General features: G+C 43.2%; 4 protein-coding genes across 4 annotated transcripts; 2 read left to right on the top strand and 2 right to left on the bottom strand.

The window, feature by feature from the left end:
- Window positions 1-84: 84 nt before the first annotated feature.
- atp6v1d (ATPase H+ transporting V1 subunit D) lies at window positions 85-3,602 on the bottom strand. The gene is made up of 8 exons (XM_086019705.1): window positions 3,335-3,602; window positions 2,304-2,421; window positions 2,120-2,199; window positions 1,949-2,061; window positions 1,760-1,863; window positions 834-900; window positions 680-758; window positions 85-606 (listed from the first exon to the last, which is right to left on the bottom strand). Exons 1-8 carry the CDS (start codon window positions 3,373-3,375, stop codon window positions 462-464), a joined length of 747 nt encoding a protein of 248 aa, XP_085875831.1. The 5' UTR covers window positions 3,376-3,602; the 3' UTR covers window positions 85-461.
- eif2s1b (eukaryotic translation initiation factor 2, subunit 1 alpha b) lies at window positions 3,527-7,539 on the top strand. The gene is made up of 8 exons (XM_086019704.1): window positions 3,527-3,730; window positions 4,782-5,024; window positions 5,117-5,196; window positions 5,654-5,805; window positions 6,184-6,290; window positions 6,393-6,490; window positions 6,756-6,899; window positions 7,083-7,539. The coding sequence occupies exons 2-8, from the start codon at window positions 4,784-4,786 to the stop codon at window positions 7,206-7,208; spliced, it is 948 nt and encodes a 315-aa protein (XP_085875830.1). The 5' UTR covers window positions 3,527-3,730; window positions 4,782-4,783; the 3' UTR covers window positions 7,209-7,539.
- Window positions 7,540-7,626: 87 nt separating this feature from the next.
- rbm25b (RNA binding motif protein 25b) lies at window positions 7,627-17,308 on the bottom strand. The gene is made up of 17 exons (XM_086019702.1): window positions 16,880-17,308; window positions 16,317-16,417; window positions 15,949-16,154; window positions 15,719-15,776; window positions 15,181-15,341; window positions 14,911-15,093; window positions 14,741-14,824; window positions 12,022-12,281; window positions 11,837-11,954; window positions 11,661-11,750; window positions 10,821-10,894; window positions 10,193-10,343; window positions 9,575-10,022; window positions 8,620-8,900; window positions 8,432-8,530; window positions 8,321-8,368; window positions 7,627-8,131 (listed from the first exon to the last, which is right to left on the bottom strand). The coding sequence occupies exons 2-17, from the start codon at window positions 16,393-16,395 to the stop codon at window positions 8,039-8,041; spliced, it is 2,433 nt and encodes an 810-aa protein (XP_085875828.1). The 5' UTR covers window positions 16,396-16,417; window positions 16,880-17,308; the 3' UTR covers window positions 7,627-8,038.
- Window positions 17,309-18,788: 1,480 nt separating this feature from the next.
- hsp90ab1 (heat shock protein 90, alpha (cytosolic), class B member 1) lies at window positions 18,789-24,274 on the top strand. Its single transcript, XM_086019834.1, has 12 exons — window positions 18,789-18,822; window positions 19,780-19,914; window positions 19,982-20,188; window positions 20,588-20,747; window positions 20,838-20,971; window positions 21,049-21,357; window positions 21,441-21,606; window positions 21,693-21,883; window positions 21,975-22,122; window positions 22,212-22,480; window positions 22,803-23,136; window positions 23,713-24,274. Exons 2-12 carry the CDS (start codon window positions 19,780-19,782, stop codon window positions 23,829-23,831), a joined length of 2,172 nt encoding a protein of 723 aa, XP_085875960.1. The 5' UTR covers window positions 18,789-18,822; the 3' UTR covers window positions 23,832-24,274.
- Window positions 24,275-25,326: the final 1,052 nt, after the last annotated feature.

Here is a 25,326-nt window from a genome sequence, read left to right as displayed (position 1 = left end):
AAATGTGTTAAATGCAACAGCGTGGTGCAAAATGGCCGCCAGGGTTCAGCGGAGTTGAGTTTGGCGTGGCACCATAACAGCAAATAGTGGGTACACCTTTTATTTGATGACCTGTTGAAATGTGTGTTACAGCAAGGGTCTCTTAAGGTAAACATCTTTTAAACGAGGTAATGGCACTCACACGCTCTTGACTAGCACAACTATTTGCAGCATGCAAACTGAGGAGAAAACATTTATTAATCACAATTTACTTTTAAGTGTAATCTTTATACGGATATGATATCTATTTATACTTCATTTAACTGCTTTGTAGTTCTGTACAAGTATGGAAACATGATTCTTTGTAGTACGACACAACAGAACATATCGCACAACACAAAGTGTCTTCACGAGTAGACTGAGACATTGCCCTGATAGGCACGGAATAAATAGATTTAAGGGTTGCCTTGGCAACAGGGTGTTTACTCAAAGAGCAGGTCTTCGTCTGTCTCCTCCGTCAGCATGTTGGAGGGCTCTGCGATGGGGCCCAACTTGGCCAGGCGGGCGGCAATCTCCTGCTCCGTCCTCTCCCTCAGCTGCTTCTTCTTCTCCTGGATTTTCTTCAGCCTGAGAGGACGAGGAGACGCGTCCATGAGACGTTGACAAAAAAAACAAATGAGGAACTCAAGAGGACACCGACCTGTAGAACTCCTCTCGTTCCCTCTCGTCCAGCTCCGTAATGATGTATGTCAAGGTGCGGTCGATCCGAGGGATGATAACTGAAAGGGACGGTGATTAGTCTTGAAAATAAAATGTGCAATTTGGGATGAATTGGCAAAATTGTTCAAGCTTACCATGCTCAATTGCATTCACACGGCGGTTGGTGATCTTTATGGCCTCATCCAGAGTGACAAAAGATGTCTGGGAGCAAAATGTGAATACAGAATTTCTAATTTAGTGTATTAGGCTGGTGATCTAATGCAGTGTTTTTCAAACTGTATTGTCAGGTGTGCCGTGGGAAATTATCTCATTTGTGTGCCTGTGCTGTCTAGCGCTTGGCAGCGTGATCATGGCTTTACTACATTGTAGTACTCTTCCATACCGGCAGGTGGCAGCAGCAGGTAGCCAATTGTCTTTGTTTAGAGACAAGCGAATTAGTGACGCATGTTTGTCCAATCAGGCCCATGTTTCACACTGAGTAAGTATCAATATGAAACATTATAAAATACTTTTTTCTTTGTGTTTATTTAATTCCTATTCAAGACGTTATAATATAACGTCATTCTTCAATGTTAAAAAATGCTTCTATAAACAATATAACACTTATCTTGTTAAAATAAGCTTTTTTTTTTCACAATTTCAGCTGCTGGTGTGCCGCGGGATTTTTTCAATTAAATAAATGTGCCTTGACTCAAAAAAGTTTGAAAAACACTGATCTAATGTACCCCAATGGATGTCTTCCAGATGGGGTGTGTGAAACTCTTTTAGCAATCGGCAGTGGAAAAGTCTGTGAACTGTTATGCAGTAATTGTATTTTATTTGTGGATGGTTGTTTTTAAAATATTTTTGTTGAGTATTTACCAGATAATACTTACCGGGATTTTCATTTTTTTTTTTTAATTCTTGCACACGAGAAATAAAAACGACAACAAAAAACTCAAACAAATACTTCAAATAACAAACCCGTTCTGAAAACTAATTAAAACTCAATTAAAAAAAAAAAAAAGAAAGGAAAACTAACTAAAATAAAAAATCCCCAACTATTACAAAACCCTGCTACCTGTAGAGAGGCCAACTCCACTAGCAGCTCGACAGCTCTGGCATAGTTCCTCTTCAACCTGGAGAGCTGCTCTCCTCCCCTGGCCAGGCCAGTCAGCTCATAGCCTGAAAATCACAAACAGGGATGCAAACTTGATGGGAAAATATGTACACTTGTATACATATTTAATCCAAATATTGTTTTACTTACTATCCCCGCCTTCTTGGTAATGCTCAAAAACGGGAAGGGTAACACCTGCCACATTGTCTTTTTTGGCCCGCACCTTCACCTGAGCTTTGTTGACATTCTGAATGACTGTAGTGCTGTTGACACAAAATTTTAGTTACATGCTCATTCAGCCATTTTAAATACTAATCTTACCTGAAGTCTCCAGCTGCAAATTTGGCTTCAGCCAAAGAGAAGGCCGCTTCTCTCATCACCTCCCCCATCTTGGTCTTTGTCTGAAAAGAGAAAATACAACAAATAAGTCTTTAACTAATACACTCCCAAACAAAATTGTACGTCCCTTCTCAGGTTGTAATTTTAACATGAAACAACAACTGACCTCAATAATCTTGCGAAGGATTTGACGGAATCGCATGGAGAGAGCGTCCGACTTCTTCTTGAGCAGGTTGCGGCCCGTCTGCGCTCCTTTCATACGAGCCTTCATGATGGTCTGAGCCCTGCCGACCGAAACACAGCAACACGTCATGGGGACACTCGAGCAGACAACACAACATGGGAAAAACATTTGAGCGGGCCTCCTGAGCAATTCTAAAAACAAAACAAAAAATCCTCTGAGGGTTATAAAAAGCCCACAAAACATCCATCAATTTTCTATAGCTCTTTTTCTGTGGACTTTGTAAAAAGGGCACCTGGGAGGAAAAAGGCAGGGAACAGTTTTGCTCATTGCTAAGCAAGGCATTCAGTACAGGCAGATTTGACATGACAATAAAACTGCAGGATGTCACTTCACTTACGAATAAGTGAAAACACATGGTTGTGTTCTATATCCCACTGGGCATGTCACCCTTATTTATCGTAAAATTCAATTTATACAGTGGATATAAAAAGTATACACAACTCTGCTCAAATGCCAAGTTTTTGGAGTATATAAAAATGAAACTGATACCTGTACAACTCAATTGAAAAAAAATCTTTTAAAGGGTAATAAATAAAGGGTGAATAAAATAAATTGGATAATGCGGTTGGTCAAGTTTCATTTCACTGCATATAAACAAGTACAACTGAATATTCGATTCATGATGTTCTTTTGTAGTTTCTAAATGTATTATACTGGGAAAGCTCGACATTACTTACAAAATTATGCCATACAAAATTGTTTACTACGTAATTCCAATCTGATCATTGGCCAAGAAAACGTTAGTGAAGTGTCAGCTGCAGCTCCACGTCACATGACAAGGACTCTTCCTCTTTTAAATTCTAACCAAGAAATTAAACCGAATTGCATCGCATTAGATCCAAGCCGAGAAGTGCATGTCCATGCAAATGATTACGGACGCAGAAAAATAAAATCGCAGTAATTTGTGGTTGGATGCTAAGCAGTTAGCAAGCGTAGCTATCAAACAAGCTTACATTCTGGATGGGAATACGTCGATTCTGTCCTTTCCAGACATCTTGTCGGCTTTCTGGTGATCTCGAAGGTGTAATTTGCCAATTTTTCGTATTCCCGGATCAAATGTAATGCTTTTCGTGCGGGATTTCAAGCACAGGTTGAGATGATCTTGTCGGACTCTCCGGCCGTGGATCAGCTGACCTTCTGTCACGTGACGCCTGATGATCTGCTGTGCGCATGCACGGGTGGAAAAAAATGACGATCTTTTCCGGGTCGAAAAATTAGCACAGCCGTGAATACGAGCTAACAGATGCTAATTCTCAATCACTAAAACGAACCCGACGGGAGCAAACTTGGATATTTGATCACGCAGTGAATCGCTTTAAAGGGTTTTCTAATCCAAACACATGACACAGGTGAGGTTTAACGGACAAAGCGGGCTTTTTACTGGCAAGTGGGCGATGCTAGCTGCCAGCAGTGCTTGCTTGCATGTGCCGCATGTGAGGTGGGCACCCGGCTACTAGCTTCAAGCTAATAATGCTATTAGTTTTTTGTTGTTTTTTTTTCTTATCTTTTTAAAACTCTTTTCTTGTTTTGTGGTAGTAGGGGACCATTCATATGTTACGCGAATGGTAGACATTACAATGTTCGTATCTGTGATTGTCTTATTGTATCTATATTGGAAATCAACACGTTTAGAGCTTTTCCGTTGCATCATCTTGTGTCCGACAAAAAGTGCGAATGCTGTTGTTGACAATACTTTCTCCAGCTGTGGGTTATAGTCATGTAAGTAAACTGTACGACAACTCTGGGACGATTTTATCTTTAAACCAGAAAGTACGAGTTGGCACGATGATGCGATGATGAGAACTTGTGGCTCAAATGTGTATGTTGTTTAGTGGGAAAGCCACATTTGGCAAACATTTAGTTGAAATACACAAATATGTGTCTATATAAAAATATATTTAGTGTTTTACTTGTTTTTTCATTTCAGTTAATTTCGATTCTTTTTAATGTATTTGTAAAATGATTCGTTATACTTTAGTTTTAGTATTAGTTTTTCTTAATATAACGGGAGTATTCATTGAATGTAAGATGATTTTTTAAAAAGTCACTAAATACTGTGTAATAAAGTACAATTTCCAAATGACTCTTAGAGCTCCCATCTTATGTACAGCTGTGCAGTAATATCTAAATAAATACATTAAAAATAAACACTGTAAGTTCATGTATAAAATTAATTGAAAAAGACGTTATCAAAGAACATTTTCTCAGTGAACCCTCGCTATTAGGTTAGTGACGAAGCCCTGACGCGAATAGTGAACATTTATGAGTAGAAAACAAATGTTTTGATTATATTAAGTTTAAACCCTAAATATACATCAAACTATAACTCAAAAACTCTTACCCGAGGTGGGTGTTCAGTGTAGTTCACTCATGCCATTTTTTGTTCACTCTTTCAAATAGCGATGCCGGGGCTCAGCTGTCGATTCTACCAGCACCGCTTCCCAGAGGTGGAAGACGTGGTCATGGTGAACGTGAGGTCCATCGCCGAGATGGGCGCCTACGTCAGCCTCCTGGAGTACAACAACATCGAGGGCATGATCCTCCTGAGCGAGCTGTCGCGTCGGCGTATTCGCTCCATCAACAAGCTCATCCGCATAGGACGCAATGAGTGCGTGGTGGTCATCAGAGTAGACAAAGAGAAAGGTGAGCATGGCGGCCAAGCTTCCCTCACCGTGCGCTATTCTTCATTTCATGGAAAAATTGGCGACCATGTGTCTCTGCTGCTTTCCCGTTAGGATACATTGATCTATCGAAAAGAAGAGTTTCACCCGAAGAGGCCATCAAGTGTGAAGATAAATTCACCAAATCTAAAACTGTGAGTCACGTTCACATTTAACAGCTATCTTTTTTTTGTGTGTCATAAACAGACACAATACAATCTAGTTGAAAGTCCAAAGTTGAACACTAACAAAATTTAAATGTTAAAACCATCAGACCCTCACTTCATCTGTTTTTTATTGGGTTGTCTTATAATCATTGTCTAGAAGTTTTTTAATACAAATATTAAGTGAAAGTATGACTTTCCTAGTTATAGTTCTGACTTGCTTACAAATTCAAATCCTGTTGTAAACTGTGGAGCCACACCAATAGTGTGGTGGAAACCATAGAAGAGGAAATAGGACTGAGATGTAGCTAAAGTCTGCCCTGAAGAAATTGATCAATAAATTGAGTTAAATGTCAATAGGTATACACATTTGACAAATAATATGCAAGCAAATGTAATCATACTTACTGCTCAGTTCACATCCTTATGTGCACGTGTGTGTGCGCAGGTATACAGCATCCTGCGACACGTGGCCGAAGTGCTGGAGTACAGCAAAGACGAGCAGCTGGAGAGCTTGTACCAGCGCACTGCCTGGGTCTTTGACGAGAAGTACAAGCGGCCGGGATACGGCGCCTACGACGTCTTCAAACAGGCCGTGTCGTAAGTGCTGTCAGCTGGACTGATATACAAACACGCAAACAATCTTTGACCTTGTTTCCATGTTACTCACTTTATCCCGGTAGTACCCTGTGTTAGAAAAAACAGTCAAGTATGTATGATGCTTCTTGCTCTATCTGTTCAAGATGAAACTATCAAAATGTCAATCATCATCATTAAGATGACCTAGATGAGCACGGTTGTCATTGTTAGGGCCTGACTGATTATTCAGCCGGCCAATTTAATTGGTTGAATTTAAAAGGATTATGTTGACAGGGATAGCAGTGTTTTATTCAGATGAACCAACACTGGTGACTACACAAATTGAAGACAGGAATGTTGTTAATTTGATGCCGTGACGTGTGTGTTCCATTGGTGCAGTGATCCTTCTATCCTGTGTGACCTGGACCTGACAGAAGAAGAGCGGGCCGTGCTTATTGACAACATCAACAGGCGACTCACTCCGCAGGCTGTCAAGATCCGAGCAGGTGGCGCAAAACGAAAAAGAAAAAAAAAATTTTTTTCCAATATCACTTGGATTCCTGACAAAAGAAAAAAAAGCATCTCACCTCTTGTTGTCTTGATGGCAGACATTGAAGTGGCATGTTATGGCTATGAGGGCATCGACGCCGTGAAGGAAGCGCTGAGGGCAGGACTGGGCTGCTCTACAGAGGCCATGCCCATTAAGGTGACATCACCACTACCAACAACCACACACATCACGCCACATCAACATATGTACAAGTACTAGGAGTCCTCAGTTTTGTTGCCACACGAGTAACCAGTCGTAAAATCGAGGACCCCTTTATTAAATTATATTGCCTGTTTTAGTGGTCAGTAATATTTAGCAGTTTAACAGGACACACCTACAAAGAGCTTTTAACTTTCACTTTCATAATGAAGAGTCTGCTGTAATGATGTCAATGTGAAAGAGGCCAATCTATCCCCCATAGATCAATCTGATCGCTCCTCCCCGCTATGTGATGACCACCACCACTCTGGAGCGCACAGAGGGCCTCTCTGTCCTCAACCAAGCCATGGCGGCCATCAAGGAGAAAATCGAAGAGAAGAGGGGCGTCTTTAACATTCAAATGGAGGTGAGCTAAAGTATTGGCGTTATATTCTCGAGGCCTTAATAATAAACAGCATTGAGGGATTTCACAATTTTATGTTCAGCAATTTCGTCGTCGAATGTAAATAAATAATCAGTACAGTAACCAAGTGACTTTTTCAAGGTAACTGTAGCAACAAGGAGCGTTCGTATTAACTGTGCCCTTCAGCCCAAGGTGGTGACGGACACTGACGAGACGGAGCTGGCCCGGCAGCTGGAGCGGCTCGAGAGGGAAAACGCCGAGGTGGACGGAGATGACGACGCAGAGGAGATGGAAGCCAAAACGGAGGACTAGAGAAACATGGGGACAGTCAGTCCAGCAAACAGGAACTGCTATTAAAAGTGCCTCTCTTGGACTTTTAACAGCAGTTTTCCATTTCCCCCGCTTGCTTAAGAAGGTATTCGACACATTGAGTCGTTCAAGGACACAACGTGCTTCTATTTTTAATGACATGGCCGTCACCTTCAAAACATGTATATCCATGGCGTTGTCACGCAACGTGTTAGGAGGAAAATACGTAGGCTCTGCTGTATGACCGTCATTCAGTGGTGACATTTACGGGGTTTTTACTGATAGGATCTACTCTTGTCTGTTCCCTTGGCAACAATAAAAATCTTGATCTCAATGTGTCATGAGCCATCTTCATTTGCCAGAATCAACACATTAAAGTATCACTGAATTGTGATTTTGCAGTCAACAAAAAATACAAGTATAAAACAACTAATTTTATTGAAATGTTCAATACAAAAAAACAATGGAGAGTATCTTAACTGTAACATTTTCCTGCAGTGGTTTTAACAAATGTACTTAGCTGAAATGATGAAATCAATGTTTTTTTTCCCCCCACCCCACTAATGTGTCACTGCAGGTGTGCATACAAATGAAGTAATCCACATTCAAACAACATGTTGAAGGCAACCCTGCTCAATTAATTTGCCCCCAACAAGAAGTTCAAGTAAGCTGATAAAAACAAATGGTCCTTTTAAGGAAATTATTTTACCAAGAATGACATTATTTACAACAAAGATGGTGAGGCAGCAGGAAAGGACAAGTTGCAAGGGCCAAGACCGAACTCTCCTAAATGTATTATACATTATAATGAAGAACATCATCGTCATTTGTACTTATTTTACCAGACCAATCTTCTTGGCTTCTGTTTCATAGATGAGCAACCTCCACATCTTTACAATGAAGACTTCAGCCTCTTCATCAAGCACCTACAAAAATAGATAGACCAGTAGAAAATAATTAAATCATCCTAAACAATTTGATGCAGCGTAAAATTTGCATGACATCTTCCAGTTCCATACATTCCAAAGGACACTACACATCACACGGTCCTAAAAAAACGGCAACCTCACTCTTTGGTGGATGAAACAAAATGTCCGCCCGTGTCAGCGACTCACCATAGCGACGTCGTCCAAGATGCCCTGTGGGGTGCCGTGAGCCATCACCTGCACAGACACAAGTGTGAGTGCATCCATGGGACACAAGTGACCAGGGGACAAAACTGATACCTTGGAGCAGACAAAGTCCACTAATGTGGGCTCCTCCTCTCCGATGTACTCGATGATCTTTTTATTGATCCACGGCCGCACATGTCGTTCCATTAACGTCTGCGGAGACATCCAGAAGAAGCGTCATGTGACCGGCGTCCCCAACACATCGGAGTACAAATAATGTTACTAACCCGAGCGCTGCTTACCGTATCCACCATGGACCAATCCAGAGGGTAGGAGAACAGATCGGGCTTGGCCGTGGGAATCTTTTCGATGAGGCTCTTGATGTGTTTACGCTTCTCCTCCGAGTTGGGACCCTTGGCGGCGTCCGCCCCCAGGCTCTTGTCATCGTCGTAGTCCAGAGGCACCAGCTTCCTCTTGCGCGGCTGCTCGTCCGCCTCCTCGTCTTCGAACTTGCCGAAGACGCTGTCGACGGGGAGTTTCTTCCTCTTGCCTGCGTTGTGCTGACTCGGACTTCCGCTTGCACCTGCGTTAAGAGTGCAACTCTGAAACGGTCACTTGGTCAAAGTCTCTTTTCCTTGAATTTCTGAATAATATTCCCAACTGCAGTCACAGCAACATCAAGTTGCTTGGAGATGGTCTTACAGCCTTTACCTTTAACATGCTTGTCTATAATTGTCTTTGTAATCTCCTGAGACAACTCGCTCATTTACTTCCTCTGGTCCATGTTTAGTGTGGTACACACCATGTTACCAATCAGCCAAACAGCGCAGTGACTTGTCACAATTTTGAATAGGCAGACTGAATGAGTATGTGATTTTTAACAGGCACACCTTCGTTTAGTATGTCCCTATTGTCAATCAGTTTCTCTGGATACTATCATTTTTGCTCAGGCCTGTTTCTTCCTTTTTTTTTATGATTCTAAAAGCAATGTCTGATTTTCATTGTTTAATTTTCTTATTACTGTTGTCAGCTTCAAGCTATTTCAGTGATCCCTGTGGATTTTTTCCCCCTTTCATCAACAGGGGTACCACAAGTGTTTTTAATATTCAAGGAATTGTTAAATGAATTAAATACATTATCAGGTTAATTTGGATTATATTGCATGGCTGTTTTATGACAAGACCACACGTTAGTATATTTCTGCTTAATAATTTCAATGTTCCAGCCCTATTTCTGCATGTATGGAAATCCACTCACCCAGTTTGAGGCTGAGGCCAATCTTGGGTCTGTTCTCATCATCAGGCAGCTTGTTGGGGGGCGAGTTCTCATGTGGGATGATGATGCCGCACGGCGACTCGTTGCCGGGGGTGTCGGGCGATGCGTTGCCACTTGCCGACGACACGGACGGCGCCGCCGTGATGGGCCTCATGGTGGGCTTGAGGCAGGGTTTGACTTCGGGGTTGTCCTCCTCATAATCGTCATCTTCACCCTCTTCGACCTCCTCGTCCTCCGAGCGGGCGGGGTGCGGACGATGCTCCTGTCTATCTTGGTGGCCACTGTGGTTCTCCCTGTGCTCCCCTCTGTGGTCGCGGTGGTCCGCTCGGTGGTCCCGTGAAGCCCTGTGGCGCTGCTCCCGTGGCTCCTCGGGCTCCGGCTCTTGGATGATGGGAGGCCGCTTCAGTCGCTCCTCCTCTTCCTCCTCCATCTGGACCAATAGAATGTGCCGGAGGTGAGCACCAGTGACATGCATCAACGTGCAAGGAATGATGAAGTGACCTTCACAGAGACAGCACTCATGCATGCTCACACACAGATTCTCTCACACACACACACTCACGCTCAACATCAATGACGATGTCAGAGATTATCGTTTACCCTGCGTAGCTCTGCGTCTGGGTCTGGATGTCCCTCGTCTAGCAGCCTCTGTCTGATTTTCTCCAGCTCCTCCTTCTCTCTCTTCCTGTCACGCTCATCCGCCTCCGCCTCCTTCTCTCTGTCTCGGAGGCGCTTCTGCAGTGCACTGCCCCTAGTGGGCATAACGAGCAATGACAAGTCAGAACAATGGCTGCAGGTTTTTTTTTTTTTTTTTTTTTTTTTTGCATGTCCGCCACAGAATGTAAATGTAGGCCATGGAATGTCTTGTCTTTTATTTATTGTGAAAAATCCCCAGGGAGCAAAAGAACACGATAAAACAACGACACGCATAAATTGGAACAACATCATTAATGTCAAAATATTTTCTGTATAGCCACAGAATAGACGTTAAAAACTGTGGTTCCTAATTTGCAGTGTTCTGCATCTTGTGTAGCTTTAAAAAAAATGGAACGAACATTTCAGTAATGATTTTAAAATCATTGTTAAATTTTCTCTGTGACAGTGTCAAACAAAACTGAGCTAATTTATCTTTGTAAAGGTAGAGATCTATTTTAACCTCTTTTTCTTGTGTGGGTGTACAAAGGCTGGTGATTATGTGACGAACTACATTGGCTTTTGCACCTCCTACCTGTAGTATTTAGGGTCATCTCTGTCATCGTCGTAGTCTTCCAGGAACCCTTTAAGCCGTTTGCCTTCCTTCACCTGATACACAAATCAAACGGGAACACCTTACAGCCATTCTTAACTACAGTAGAATCTCATACCAAGAAAAAAAGGTCTTAAATCAGAGTGTGCGGTGTCAGCACATCATACGAGACCACATTTCTGGACGAGGGTGTACTTTCTGAGTGGTTGGTGCTAAGAGAAGAATGTGAAAGGAGAAGAGTATCCACCTTGAGCTAAGAAGCAAACAATACACAAAATGCGTCAACTGAAGTGTTTCACAAGTAGCAGAGATGAGTCAGTATAAATGTGGATGACTGAGCAGACATTTATTTCTACTGTCGACGGTTCTATTAGAAAGTTGGTTCCCATTCCCACGTTGTTGATATAAACCTCGGTCGGCATGGGCACTGACCAATTTCCAACAGCAACCACAGAACATCTAAAATCAGTCTCATATGGGCGTGCTATTTGACAAGGAGAATGAAGACTTATGTTAGCTTCTTCAGCCACTCGGCGACAGGCTAGCAGCCATATTGTTGTGACTTGTGATTAAAACGTTTAGTATGCTCTTTTTTTCCCAGCTAATTTTAAGCGGACAGATCGGTCCATGCTGACAACACCCAAAGATTTGACCAAACTGTGACCTGTTAAAATCACAAACAACTGCATCAGACAGACGAATCAAAAGCATCCTGGTGGCATATAATCATTAAATGGGTATGGCAAGGAGAGAAGAAGAAAGACATAAGTGGGCATTTCTACTTGATTTAGGCAGGGCCAAGTAACAAAATCTCTCTCTCACCATCTCTCGTCGGCGCTCATCTTCCCTCTCGGCATCTTTGGCATAATCCCGCGCTTTCTTCCTCTCCCTGAGCTCCCAGTTTTTTAAGCGCTGTCGTCAAAATGATGTCAGGTGAGCCACAACAACACACACCAAGGTCGAGCAAAATCGGTAACCTCCCCTGAGTGCGTTCCTACCTCCTGATAGGCCGCTTCTTTGTCTCGGAGCTTCCTCTCCAGCCTCCTGCGTTCGTGCACCTCCTCTTCATCGTCTTGGTCTCGTTTCTTTTCTCGCTCTCGATCCCGGCTCTTCTCCCTTTGGCAAAAAGTCAGTCAGTGTTGTTTCCAGCCACCTTGTGTATAAAAGTGATCTTTTATTGTACCTGGAGTGACTGCGAGCAATACTCTTGTCTCGGCTTCTGTCCCTCTCCCAGTCTCGCTCTCTGGTCCTGCGCTCGCGGTCTTTGTCTCGGTCCCGCTCGCGCTCTCGTTCCCTGTCCCTCTCGCGTTCCCTCTCGCGCTCCTTCTCTTTCTCGCGGTCCCGCCGCTCTCTTTCCCGCTCGCGCTCCTTCTCCCGCTCGCGCTTCTCCCGCTCAAACTCCAGACGCTCCTTCTCCCGCTTGTCCTTCTCCTCCTCCCGTTTCTGTCGGAGGAAAGCACACAGAGGGTCAGAGGGCAGCGTGGGGTCGGGCGAGCGTTTGCACTCAACTTGCTTTAGTGGCTTCCAGACTGTGATGACAGACGAGGAGCTTTTCGTACGCTCTTACTCGTCCATGCAAACGGCTACAAGTCCTCAAGCTTACTTGCGTTATAGACAGTCAAGTTTAGCGTAGGTGTAACTGGAAAATACACACGAGAAACGACAAGGAAAAAAAAAAAAAAAAAAAAAAAGCGCCGCAAGAGATAATGCATTTTCTCTCTCCTTAAGAGTGCCTCTCTCAGCACAAGGAAATACAAAAACAAAGAAAAGACGTCAGTCTTTGCTTGAACTTGTTGTTTGGGACTTACAGGTGATGAACTATGGACTCAGCCCTTCGCTGCCCCTATAAGCCTTTTAAGTTAGGCCTGGGAGGAAAGCAGGTCACACGGTATGCAAGGGAAACACATTATGGCTTTTTGGTTTGCTTCAGCATCATCAACAGAAACAACCTTTTTTATTTCAGTGACTACATTGGCATTCTGGCAAGAACATCAGGAACATTTCTGCACAGATCAATTAAAAGGATTGTAGAAGCTTGGCTTACCCCCTGTAGAAGTCGACGGCGGCTCTTGGCGACTCAAGACGCACACGCGCACACACATCAACTCTGCCTTATAGGGCATTACACACAAGGCTTTTGATGGGAACATCTTTGATTAGAGTGAGGAACGCACTATCCGAAATGAGCGGACGAGCCGACACACAATCATGCTGACAAGCTGCCATGGGCAAGCCTTGGGTCTAATGCAGCGCTAGATAAAAACAACAACTGGAGTTACTGCAGAAAATAAGTGAATAGTTGTTATTCTTTTAGTGATGTCACATCAGTTTACCGTGACTGCACATTCGACTTACCTCTCTACAGTACAGGAACAATGATCCAAGTCGGAATAAATGAGTTGCCATATTCCCTCAAATAGTGACCTCTATGCTAATGGATGGCATGCCTCAAATTAAGTCGCTTGATGTGTCGTGCAGTTGAGCAAATAAACACCGCCAGTCAAGAAATTAGCTTTACTATATCGGAGGCTGATGTGTTGCAGAAAACAATCATTTAATTCAACGCGATTGTAGACTTACATTGTGATTTCTTCTTTAGGAAATGCATTTCGTTGATTTATGTTGCCTCTTCTCTAATTGAACATCTTACCAATGAAATGACTTTTGACACTGACTTTTGAAATGATGGTCACTAATTGAGGAGATTCTGTATGATATAAAACATGTAAAAATGAACGTGTACAATGAAGGCCCGATTGAACATCTTACCTCTGTCCAGGACTTTCCACAGTAAACAAACACCACTCGTCACTATTTGATGAGACAATGCAGTATGGCAAATACGTCATATTTTTAAGCATAGTTTCTATTCAACTTTTTTTGGGGGGGATGGAACATCTGATTTAGCGGGATGCTAAAACTATCAGAACAAACGTCACCGCCTTTACCCTCCTGAAATGTTGCGACTGAGATTTTGTCTGCTTTCCATCCTGGATAAAAGCAGAATACCCGACTTGCTCACGACGTGCACGTTTTATGACCAACTTTATTAAGACTAAGGCAGAGCGAGCCAGGCATTGAAAGACAACAAGATGGAAACAACACCTCAAAACATCACCACATGCAGAGGCACGTACCTTCAAAGTCTTCAGATCACTGCGCTGCTGTGAAGAGGGCACCCCCCTCTCGCATTACCTCGTACTTATAGACTATGGCCACAGTGACTGCAGCGGTTATTGACAAAAGGCTTGTGCTTTTAAACATAACCATCAGTATTCGAACAACAGTTTACAGAAGACTCGCAAAGGCTCACACACTCTTCGGCTTTCCGAGGCACCGCTAATGGGCGCAAATTGGGCAGGGGTGAAGAACGCTGGTCAAACAGGCCAAAGTGCAGTGCAGTTGCCCCTCTGCGAGTCCTCAAGAGGGGGGCACCCAGTTTAGGTAGAAAGTAAAGGAAGGCTCATACTTACATCCTATCCTCGCAACTTTTTCCAAAGCTCTGAGATTCATCTTGCTTTAGTCACCATATGATCACTATCATAATGGTGGGGTTTAATCAATAGATTAGCTTTTAAGTAACTTTTCATTGTCTCCATGCATTGTGTGTGTGTGTGTGTGTGTGTGTGTGATAAATGCAAAATCTATATTTGTCACACCTAAATAGATTCACGACACAATTCTTTCGAGGTGACTCTACATTAAAGATGAACTACCGCACTAAGTGTGAAGCAAATTAATGGCAAAGTGAACTTTAATGACATCCAATTCATGGTGCAGTCTTAATGTTGGTAAAATGTGTCAACTGTTGCTGAGTGTGCAAGCTACAGGAGTGAACTACGTGATCAGCTGCTGTCCAAAAACCTGTAATGTCAACTAGAGGATCAAAATGGTGATTTTACCTTGTGAGTGTCTCGAAATTTACTAATCTCTCTGGTAATCAGGTCTCTCTTGTCGTCCTCCATATCGATTGTGTTCAAGTCATCCTGCGGATTGAAGTAAAATGTCATTCTTCGCCACTGTTTTATACTAAAACTCTTCAAAGTGGACTTGAAGACAAGAACAGTCTCACCTCATCTTTTTTGTCCTTTTTTCTTTTTCGCCGCAGGGAATCTTCATCCTGACAAGGCGCGCTGAGCTCGTCAGCATATTCCCGCATTAATCCATCAATTGCACCTTTGACGACCTGATCCTTCTTCTTGGTCTCCTCATCCAGAACCTCCTCTTGATCATCTCCATTCTCCGAGTCCACTTTCTGGTAACAGACAACAACGTCTAAGTAAAAACTGAAGCATAACGTTAAAAAACAAAATTACAGGGGGAAAAAAATACAAATTCCTACCCCATTAGCACTCTTTTTCTTGGCCTTCCACTCATCCAGCTGTGCTTCAGTTTTAGGATCCACTCTCACAAGAAGGTTTTTGTCCCCAATGTGCATGTCATGAAGCAGCCGCAGAGCTCGTAGAGTGGAGTCTGGCTCTTTGTACTCGCAAAACCCGAATGCTGCCAATAGACAAACGTATGAATATTTACAAAGTCCAGCTGACTGATACTTTTCTTTTTCTCAACGAAGCACTACAAGACACTAGAATTTCTAAAAACGGCGGTTTACGAATGTCACGCCATGCTAGGTATCTATGAATCGATTTACTTCTTCTGAATCAATGAACTTGTTTGTTAGAGCTGCTGTTGTTTTTTTAAGTGCTCTTGAAATATTGCTGAGCAAGTATGTGCAGTGATAGACTACGACCTGTTCCCATTTATGTACAAATCTGGGTGTTATCGTAACTGTTTTTTTTATGAACATTATAAAACGCAATTAATCAAGTTGACTTGTCTGCCACATCATAGACGAGCCACTGTAATTCATCATGGTTTACCTTGTAGCTTGCCTGAGGCTCCTTGTACTCTTTTCCAGCTCAGAACTATTCCACACTTCTGTAACAAGGGCACAAACAGACCCCAAGAATAAATTAGTACACACAATTACAAGTTCCCCCATGTACCAATAATTCAGGCCACCAAATTTGAGCAATTACACTGGTGAGATGGCACTGTTATTGATGACAAATAAATGTATTGCAGATCATCATAAAACCCGGTCCCTTACCGCTAGCAGCTGCCGGATTAGCATATCTGAGGCTTTTTCAGATATGTTGCCCACAAACACTGTGGTTGTAGGACCTGCCTCGTCATCTTTGGCTCGGAGGAGAGCGTCCTTCCTATGGACTGGAGGTTTGCTGACCACTGGCATAGATGACACTATTACAGGGTTAGGGGTCATGATGCCCATGTGAACTGGGATCATCGGCGCTCCTGCAATGACAAAGCTGTGCATTATTCATCCGTATTTGATATTCAAGTAAACAACATTTTTCAGGATGATTTTATAGTCAAAGAAAATGTAAGATGTTTAAAAAACGTGCATACCCCGCCTTGGACTATGAGTGAGAGTATGTGAACCCTTTGGGGTCTTACCTGCAGGGAAGCCAGCATACTGAGGAGGTAGCCCAGGAGGGGGTAATAGTGGCCGGTTTAAATGTGGAGGAAAGGACATCGTGGGTCGAATTTGGCCTGACCTGATGTAGAATAGTGACAAACAGGCATTACGTTTCACTCTGAATATTCAACACAAAAGCTTGATACTAGTATCAGAGTGTCAAAGCGGATAATGTTTTAAGAAAAAGAAATCGCAAATTTCCTGCGTTGTAGCCTGTAACTTTAGTGTTTTGCTGTCGTCTTTCAAGACCCTAGAATCACAGCCTGCTGACGGTTGAGTATTGTGCTAAGGAAATAGACGAGTAGCGAGGTGTCAAAGTCCAGTATTTTGGTGAAAACGGACCATGTGTGGCTTTCAAATATCTTATTCTGTACTATGGTAGTCATAACGAGGAAAACGACGAGAAGAGAACGTTAAGCGGCCATTAACCACGCTATATTTCCCCGGCATAGCTAAAATACGCTAAGCTAATATCAGCTAATAAACGATAACAGTCTATCGTAAAACATAGCGCATTAAAAGACAACATACGTTTACCTACCCCGAAATATTCCTTGTTTGGATGTAGCGAAGGAACTAAAACTGTGCTTTAAAGTGCAAATGACTTTCAAAAACTGCTGTAGCTGGATTAGCACAGTAGCTAGCTGCTGGCCCGCTATTACACACAAACGCAAGTACCTATGGTGAAGCAATGGAAGAGCGCGTGGCTGTAATTCCGAGATGTGGCCGACGGGCGGCGCTACAATTGGTTCCGTTCAACACTCCACATAAAACAGACATTGGATGTAATCAAATCGAACGAACCTAACACGGCAGAGTATTCTATAAATGCTCTAAGAAATGTATTATGTTGTACTTAGTGGTGTTTCTACATTATTCTGTACAATAAAAGGCCAGTCGAGGTAGAGGAAACTACCTGTTCATTAATGGTTACTTGTAAAATACATTTAAGGAAAATTGAAGCGATTACGCTTGAACTACATGTGCCCGGAAGTCCGGACTCGAGGGCGGTTGTGACGTCATTTGATTAGTCGGCGTTGTCAGAAAATCAATATGGATGCCGCCTGGAAAGTAAACAACAAACACAATCGTATGCTTTAACTTCACAATTCTTGGCCCACTGAGTTCACTTGTTCTGATCAAAACAAAGACCAGACGTAATTTTAATATACAATCATTAAAGAATGACGTCACATATGTTATTTGTTCCCCCTTTACCACTGCTACAAAACAAATTTTGTTCGGTTCAACTCCACGTAAAAGCAAATAGTCCACCGTAAGAACCGGTAAACTGCAGCATAAGAATATATCTATAGAACCGTGAGTATATCCGAATTTTTAAAAATCATTTGAAAAGTTAGTAATATATTCATCAAATGACAGCATTGTTCGCTGACAAACATTAAAATGAAGTCTCGATATTTAAATTTACGAGTATAACCTGAACGCAACCAATCTATTTTCGAAACTAACAGTCTGAATCTAAACAAACATTAAACAACTTAAGTTATGTCTTGAACTTTTTAGCACACATAGGACCATATATTCCATACAATTATGCCCACATGTGACATTTATTTAAGTGGTAATAAAGCAGAGATTATCATTACTGTTATTGTTTTGTATGTTGTAGCTACTACTACACGCACTCAAAACAAAAATTAATTAGTGGAAATGTTGTAAATTCTGTACCCTGGCACATTACTGTTCTCTTAGTGTCATTTGTTAAATATCACAAGGTTGCCATAGTGTTTGTGTTGGTCAGTGGCAGCTGTGCATCGTGTGCACTGTGTTGCGAGGGCTGCAGTTGACAAGCATGTGACGTCACTTCAGGCGCGGGTTTTTTTTTTTTCGTCGTAGAAAGTGCTAGAAGAAGCGAAGCACACCCTCTTCATTTCCAGTATCCCTGCGTCCTATTAAAAAGTCCCTGGTGTTTTGTTCGATTTACTGTGATATAAACAACGTTATTACAAATTATTTTTAAGCACATTTATTGTGATAATCAAAAGACTTTTATTTCGATCCTGTGCGTAGACAGTATTTCAGGACTAGTTCGTCCCCATAAAAACGGCCTTGAAGGCCAATCATCCGTTATGCCACAAGATGGCAGCAACACATTCACAACGTATTACTTTACGTAATAGTTGCAATATGAACTGCAAGGTTATGTGTAGGTTTAAAACGTCACCACATCATAGGTCTTATGTCAGTTCATTATGTATTATTCTGAGTGTATGTTTGAAGAAATGCTAAAGGCTTTTATTCGTCTTTCTTCCGTAAAGAAGCTAAAAAGACAGACAGTGCGGGTTCAACGGTACACAGTGCACCGCGGATGGATATGACTTGCACCAAGTCGAAAGCCGTGTGTATAAAGATTCCGGTCTATTGAAAGGAAGTCCCTTTCCTTTTCCCTGCAATCAGAGAGCAGAGGGGGACATTTACTTGTTTGCATTTTATTCAAGAAAAGTCAACGCAACAAACAAGGTGGGTGGACAACCTTCCCCTCGCTCGATCGTTGGCGTAGCATCATTATTTCTTAGTTGTGCGACGTTTTTCATACCAATGTGATGCGAGTCCTATGAGTCAAGACGGTACCCTGCGCATCATTTGTCCGCTAATTCTTATGTCTGTCTTTAAAAGGTATTAAAATGTGCGGTATATTGTCACGTAATGTTTATTTGGCGTTTTGACGCATTGTCAGATTGTGTTAAGGATGCAGCGCTGCAGATCAAGGCGTTGGGTCGAGTTTTGGTTACATAAAAGCAGGTGTGGTGGTGATGGTCGATATTTAGCTAATGCTGTATGTGCTTTTAGTTTCAGACAAGGGCGTAATGGAGTTCAATTCATCATAGTGACGTCACTTCTTCTTTAAAAAAAATCAACCGATTGTCATAAATTTGTAATTTGACCGGATCGTTCAAGTAATGCTTTGTTGATTTTTATGAACCCCCCGATGCTATTACAGGAATAAAATGTGGCGAATTTGTCGGCCACACGATTGCGATGCTTTGTGTGGCTTCGGGTTAAATGCTCGCTCGATCACGTTTACAATTTAAGTAGCGTGTGTTGTCTGTGAAACATGGGCACACATTTCATGTTTTGAGTGAACAAAATGTTCTATTTGTCGTTTTTATGCGTAAGCACGTGCTCGCTGGGAGCCATTGTCTATGTGTGTGGACGCCATGTTGGTTAAGGGCTACTTCCGCCATCTGGAGCAGCACGAGGGCGACTGTCTTAAGTTTGAGCAACATTTGAACACGGCTTATTTGGGGTTTTTTTCAACGCATATCCCTGCACTCATTAAGTCGGACTAGAAAAAAGTTTTTGTTTTGGGCGTTGATCAAAATGGCTCCACCTCTGCCTCAAAGTTTCCAGAAAAACTCCTGTTACAGCTGTAAATAAACTGAATTCAATCTAACACTGTCCATCTTCATTGTGCAGATGCCTGAAGAAATGCAAGAGATTGAGACCTTTGCCTTCCAGGCAGAGATTGCTCAGTTGATGTCCCTGATCATCAACACCTTCTACTCCAACAAGGAGATCTTCCTCAGGGAGTTGATCTCTAATGCCTCTGATGTAAGTCCGAGAGGTCAGAGTTGGGTGATGTTTTCGTTGCATTCATGGTGCCGTTTTAATTAATCAGGCTTTGGACAAAATTCGCTACGAAAGCTTGACCGACCCAACCAAGCTGGACAGCGGCAAGGATCTGAAAATTGACATCATTCCCAACAAAGTTGACCGCACCCTCACCATCATCGACACCGGCATTGGCATGACCAAGGCTGACCTGATCAACAACCTGGGAACCATCGCCAAGTCTGGCACAAAGGCCTTCATGGAGGCCCTGCAGGTAAATAATGGCTTTTGACGACCAGACAGAGTACCTTTTTATCAATATAAAGGGACCTCAATAGAAACGTCTGATTAATTTAAAAGTCATAAACTGATCTATTTTCACAGCTATCAATGTGCTGAGAGTATATTTGAGTGTGAAATTAAGAATCATCTTTGAGTCACAATATCAAAGCATGGATTTACATCTTACAAAATTATAACTATTTGACAAATTTAGCCACAACTTTGACCTGTTAGTAAGTTCAAATAGTTCATTAAGCTAATTGACGATACGATGTACGCTTATTAAACGAGGTTGTCATCTGATGGCAAGGAAGCACCGACTAGAATGGCCTCATTGTGTTGCGAGACGTTTGAGGCATAATTTTTGGAACTTGCATTTTTTTTCCTTCAGGCTGGAGCTGACATCTCCATGATCGGTCAGTTTGGTGTGGGTTTCTACTCCGCCTACCTCGTAGCCGAGAAAGTGGTCGTTATCACCAAACACAATGACGACGAGCAGTACGCCTGGGAGTCCTCCGCTGGTGGTTCCTTCACAGTTGCCGTCGACAGTGGTATGTTGTCCAAGCGGTGACAGCTGACCCGATGCCTGCCGTTGTTAAAAAAAAAAAAAATTGCATTCACGGTTGTGTAACTATTCGCAGGCGAGCCTATTGGCCGCGGAACAAAGATCATCCTGCATTTGAAGGAGGACCAGACGGAGTACATTGAGGAGAAGAGAGTCAAGGAAATTGTGAAGAAGCACTCGCAGTTCATTGGCTACCCCATCACCCTTTTTGTAAGTATCGCCGCCTTGTTTTTGTGCATATCGAGCCAAGCCGCACTCTAAACTGAACCGGCTAACGTGGCGCCCAGGTGGAGAAGGAGCGCGACAAGGAGATCAGCGACGACGAGGCAGAGGAGGAAAAGGCCGAGGAGAAGGAAGAGAAAGAGGAAGGCGAGGACATGCCCAAGATCGAAGACGTCGACGACGACGAGGAGGACGACTCCAAAGACAAGGACAAGAAGAAGAAAAAGAAGATCAAGGAGAAGTACATTGACCAGGAGGAGCTCAACAAGACCAAGCCCATCTGGACCCGAAACCCCGACGACATCACAAACGAGGAATACGGGGAATTCTACAAGAGTCTGACCAATGACTGGGAGGATCACCTGGCTGTGAAGGTAATGAGGCAATGCCGATTACAATTCACAGGTCGCCTCGCGTTAGACTTTGAGCTCCAATGTTCCTCGCCCTCCCCTCGCAGCACTTCTCTGTGGAGGGTCAGCTTGAGTTCCGCGCCTTGCTCTTCATCCCTCGCCGCGCGCCTTTCGACCTCTTCGAGAACAAGAAAAAGAAGAACAACATCAAGCTGTACGTCAGGAGAGTCTTCATCATGGACAACTGCGAAGAGCTCATCCCCGAGTACCTCAGTAAGACTAATCTTCGGGCGGGGGGGTCTGCCGGGCCGCTCGGTTTTTTCAGGTTCTGACGGAATGTCATTTGTGGTCCTCTCCAGACTTTGTCCGCGGCGTGGTGGACTCTGAGGACCTGCCCCTCAACATCTCCAGAGAAATGCTGCAGCAGAGCAAGATCCTGAAGGTCATCCGCAAGAACATCGTCAAGAAGTGCCTCGAGCTCTTCGGGGAACTGGCTGAGGACAAGGAGAACTACAAGAAGTTCTATGAAGGCTTCTCCAAGAACATCAAGGTAAGTAGTCAATGGTGCTCCATTGCTTTTAAATAAGTGTGTGCTGTTTTTTGTTTTGTTTTTTGACAAAAAATTGCTCATTTGTCTTTAGCTGGGCATCCATGAGGATTCCCAAAACCGCAAGAAGCTGTCAGAGTTGCTCCGCTACCACAGCTCCCAGTCCGGAGATGAGACCACTTCCCTCACAGAATACCTTACCCGCATGAAGGACAACCAAAAGTCAATCTACTACATCACTGGTCAGTCTTATAAGCTTGGCTTAGTAAGCTCTGATTTTGAGGTAGCGCTTTGGTTTTTACTTGGCCTCAAATGACACCTCCCTCCCAAGGTGAGAGCAAGGACCAGGTGGCCAACTCCGCCTTCGTGGAGCGCGTTCGCAAGCGCGGCTTCGAGGTCCTGTACATGACGGAGCCCATCGATGAGTACTGTGTGCAGCAGCTGAAGGAATTTGACGGCAAGAGCCTGGTCTCCGTCACCAAGGAGGGCCTGGAGCTCCCCGAGGATGAAGACGAGAAGAAAAAGATGGAGGAGGACAAGGCCAAGTTTGAGAACCTCTGCAAGCTCATGAAGGAGATCCTGGACAAGAAAGTAGAGAAGGTAGGCGGTGACGGAATTGTGACATAGTTGAGTTTTTATGCCGAAGCATTTGGACTTCCCCAACCATAGTTATTTTGTTACAACAGGTACCTTAGTTGAACATTACTTGTACTCCGGTGAGTCCACCCTGCAGAGTTTTGAATAGTTCCGAATGCGTTTTGACAACCTAACTCGTGAATGTCATTTAACATCGCCTGGGTTCAAAATGTGGTTTTACGTGCGTGAACGTTTTGAGTGGCATGCTACTTACACCCACCCACCCATAAGTCTTGCCGTTTGGAATGGTGCACGCCTGAAGTGCTGTGACTTTTCCCCACGTTAGGTGACAGTTTCCAACCGCCTGGTGTCGTCGCCCTGCTGCATCGTGACCAGCACGTACGGCTGGACGGCCAACATGGAGAGGATCATGAAGGCCCAGGCCCTCAGGGACAACTCCACCATGGGCTACATGATGGCCAAGAAGCACTTGGAGATCAACCCCGACCACCCCATCATGGAGACCTTGCGGCAGAAGGCCGAGGCCGACAAGAACGACAAGGCCGTCAAGGACCTGGTCATCCTTCTGTTCGAGACCGCCCTGCTGTCGTCCGGCTTCTCCCTGGACGACCCGCAGACCCACTCCAACCGCATCTACAGAATGATCAAACTCGGACTGGGTAAGAACATGCGGAATGTGGGAGTTGCATTCCATAGCCACTCCCGATTTCAGACTGCGCAGGAACTAGTGCTACAATGAGTAATTGATTCAACTTGGCTAGTACGCAAAATCTCCCCAACGAAGACTGCAGCATATTATATTGTTGGTTTATTGAACTCAATTCGGTGCCAGCAGTTTTCATAACCTAACACTTGAAATAAGTGCCTGGGATTGATTTCAATGAATTTGAAAGTATTGAAATGCCTCGTAAAGGTTAAGGTTCACTTTTGATTCACAAACGGCACATTAAGTTCATTCATGGTCGATGGGCTTTCACTTGCGTAACGCTTTTCCACATAAAAGGCACTCCAAAGTGCTTAACCTGCTCAAGGTCACAACTTTTGCTGAGTAGCCCAACCCCAGACAGTGAACAGCCAGCCAATGAATACTCATTAAAAGTTTAAGCTTTAAAAGGCAACTACTGTACACATTCAAAGAATTGTAACTTTTTTTGTAATTATTAACAAATATGCTTTGATGGTGAGGTGGTTATTTTCAAGCAGACTCCTAATCGATGTATTTTTGCGTCCCTTAGGTATTGACGACGACGACGTCCCCACAGAGGAGGCAACTTCCACATCCGCCCCGGACGAGATTCCTCCCCTAGAAGGCGACGGTGAGGATGACGCTTCACGCATGGAAGAAGTCGATTAAACGCCCCTCCAGATTTCTATCACTCTGTCTCATGTTTCTATTGTTCATCCTTTAAACTGCAGTAACTTTAAAACAAATATTCATGTCGTTTGGTGGACCAGTGTTGCTCTTGTTGTAGAGCATTTATCTGCAAGACCCTCCTTTTAAAGAGAAGCAGTTTGGTTTTTTTTTTTTTTTGCTGTAAAGTCGATGGTGACCGCACATTTTGTTTTATCGAGTACCCTGTTGCACTGAGTTTTAAATGCGGGAGTGAACATGGGAATGGTACATTCCATTATTGGGTCTGGTGAAGGTTTGGGTGAGTTCTGATCATCGGCAACACTGCACGCTGCATGGAGAAAGAGGACTGACTAAGTTTCCTTTGCCTGAGTCCAGGCTTGTCTGTATTCAAGTATTGTTTTGCAAAAAAAATAAATAAACATGCAATACTGAACTCAACAAAATCTGGTTTCTTCTCTTCACTTGCAGTGACGTCACTACACTTGTGCTTTCCCTCTATTAGCCACTAGGTGGGCGACTTGTACTACTGTACAAGTGAAAATGTTTGAAGGTGGACTCAATTGAATGTTGGTGAAAGGTTTGTCAGCTACTGGGAAAGGACAAATTTCAACTTAAGTCAAACTGGGGGCAAAGTTGTGACCTGACATTTGAAATGGGGCATATTACAATCCGCTGGAAATGTCACTGGTTTCCCTCGAAGTTGTGCATTTTGTCATACTGTACAAGCTGCGCTGGTGGAAATACTCTGTGGGAGTGTGTCCTTGATGAACAAACTCATTTTTGTCAGTCATTGCACAAGAGGGAACTGTGTCAAACTAAATCAACACACGTTTCCCTCCTGCAAATAGTTTGCAGAGCAGACTTGAGCTAATGCCAAAATTATGAACCACGTTGCTGAATGGGTCAAATGCATGAGTGAAGTCTTAAGCTAGTGGTTCTCAATTGTTGGATTGGGACCCAAAAGTGGCTCACGGACCCATTTTGGGTGTGTTGTGGACAGCTAGTAAAAAAAAACATTTGTATGCTACTCTACTAGTTCCATAGTTACTGTAGTTCATATACAGGTGTATCTCAAATTGCAAGAAGAAAACCCCCCAATTCACATCTCACATTTAAAAAAATCAAATATATTTTTAAAATATAGAAATTATGTACATACTGGCCATCTGAAGAAAAATTTCCCACGTTTAATTTATCTGTATAATGAAATATGAGCTTTACTTTTTATGACCTACAGAAATATACACTTTTTATTTTGATCATTTTTTAAAAATGAGAATATGTTGGACAAATGTGTGGTAGTGCTAGTAAAAAATTAATCATCAGTGAGCGCAGGCTTCCCAAATGGCACCGAAACGTTCACCTTGTGTGAGTTTGAGCATGACATCCTGTGGAAACATTTGGCTATTATCAAATGCTCGCTCGCCCACAAATGCGCAAATTTGGTGAGGGGGGTTCCTCAGTGGGCTGTGTCGCAACTTGTGGTGACCTTTCA

The sequence above is a fragment of the Filicampus tigris genome, chromosome 20 (genome assembly GCF_054856515.1).
Source record: "Filicampus tigris isolate MCC_2025a chromosome 20, RoL_Ftig_1.0, whole genome shotgun sequence".
Lineage (NCBI taxonomy): Eukaryota > Metazoa > Chordata > Actinopteri > Syngnathiformes > Syngnathidae > Filicampus > Filicampus tigris.
Note: the sequence above shows the minus strand (reverse complement) of the source record. Positions and strands in the feature narration are given on the sequence as shown.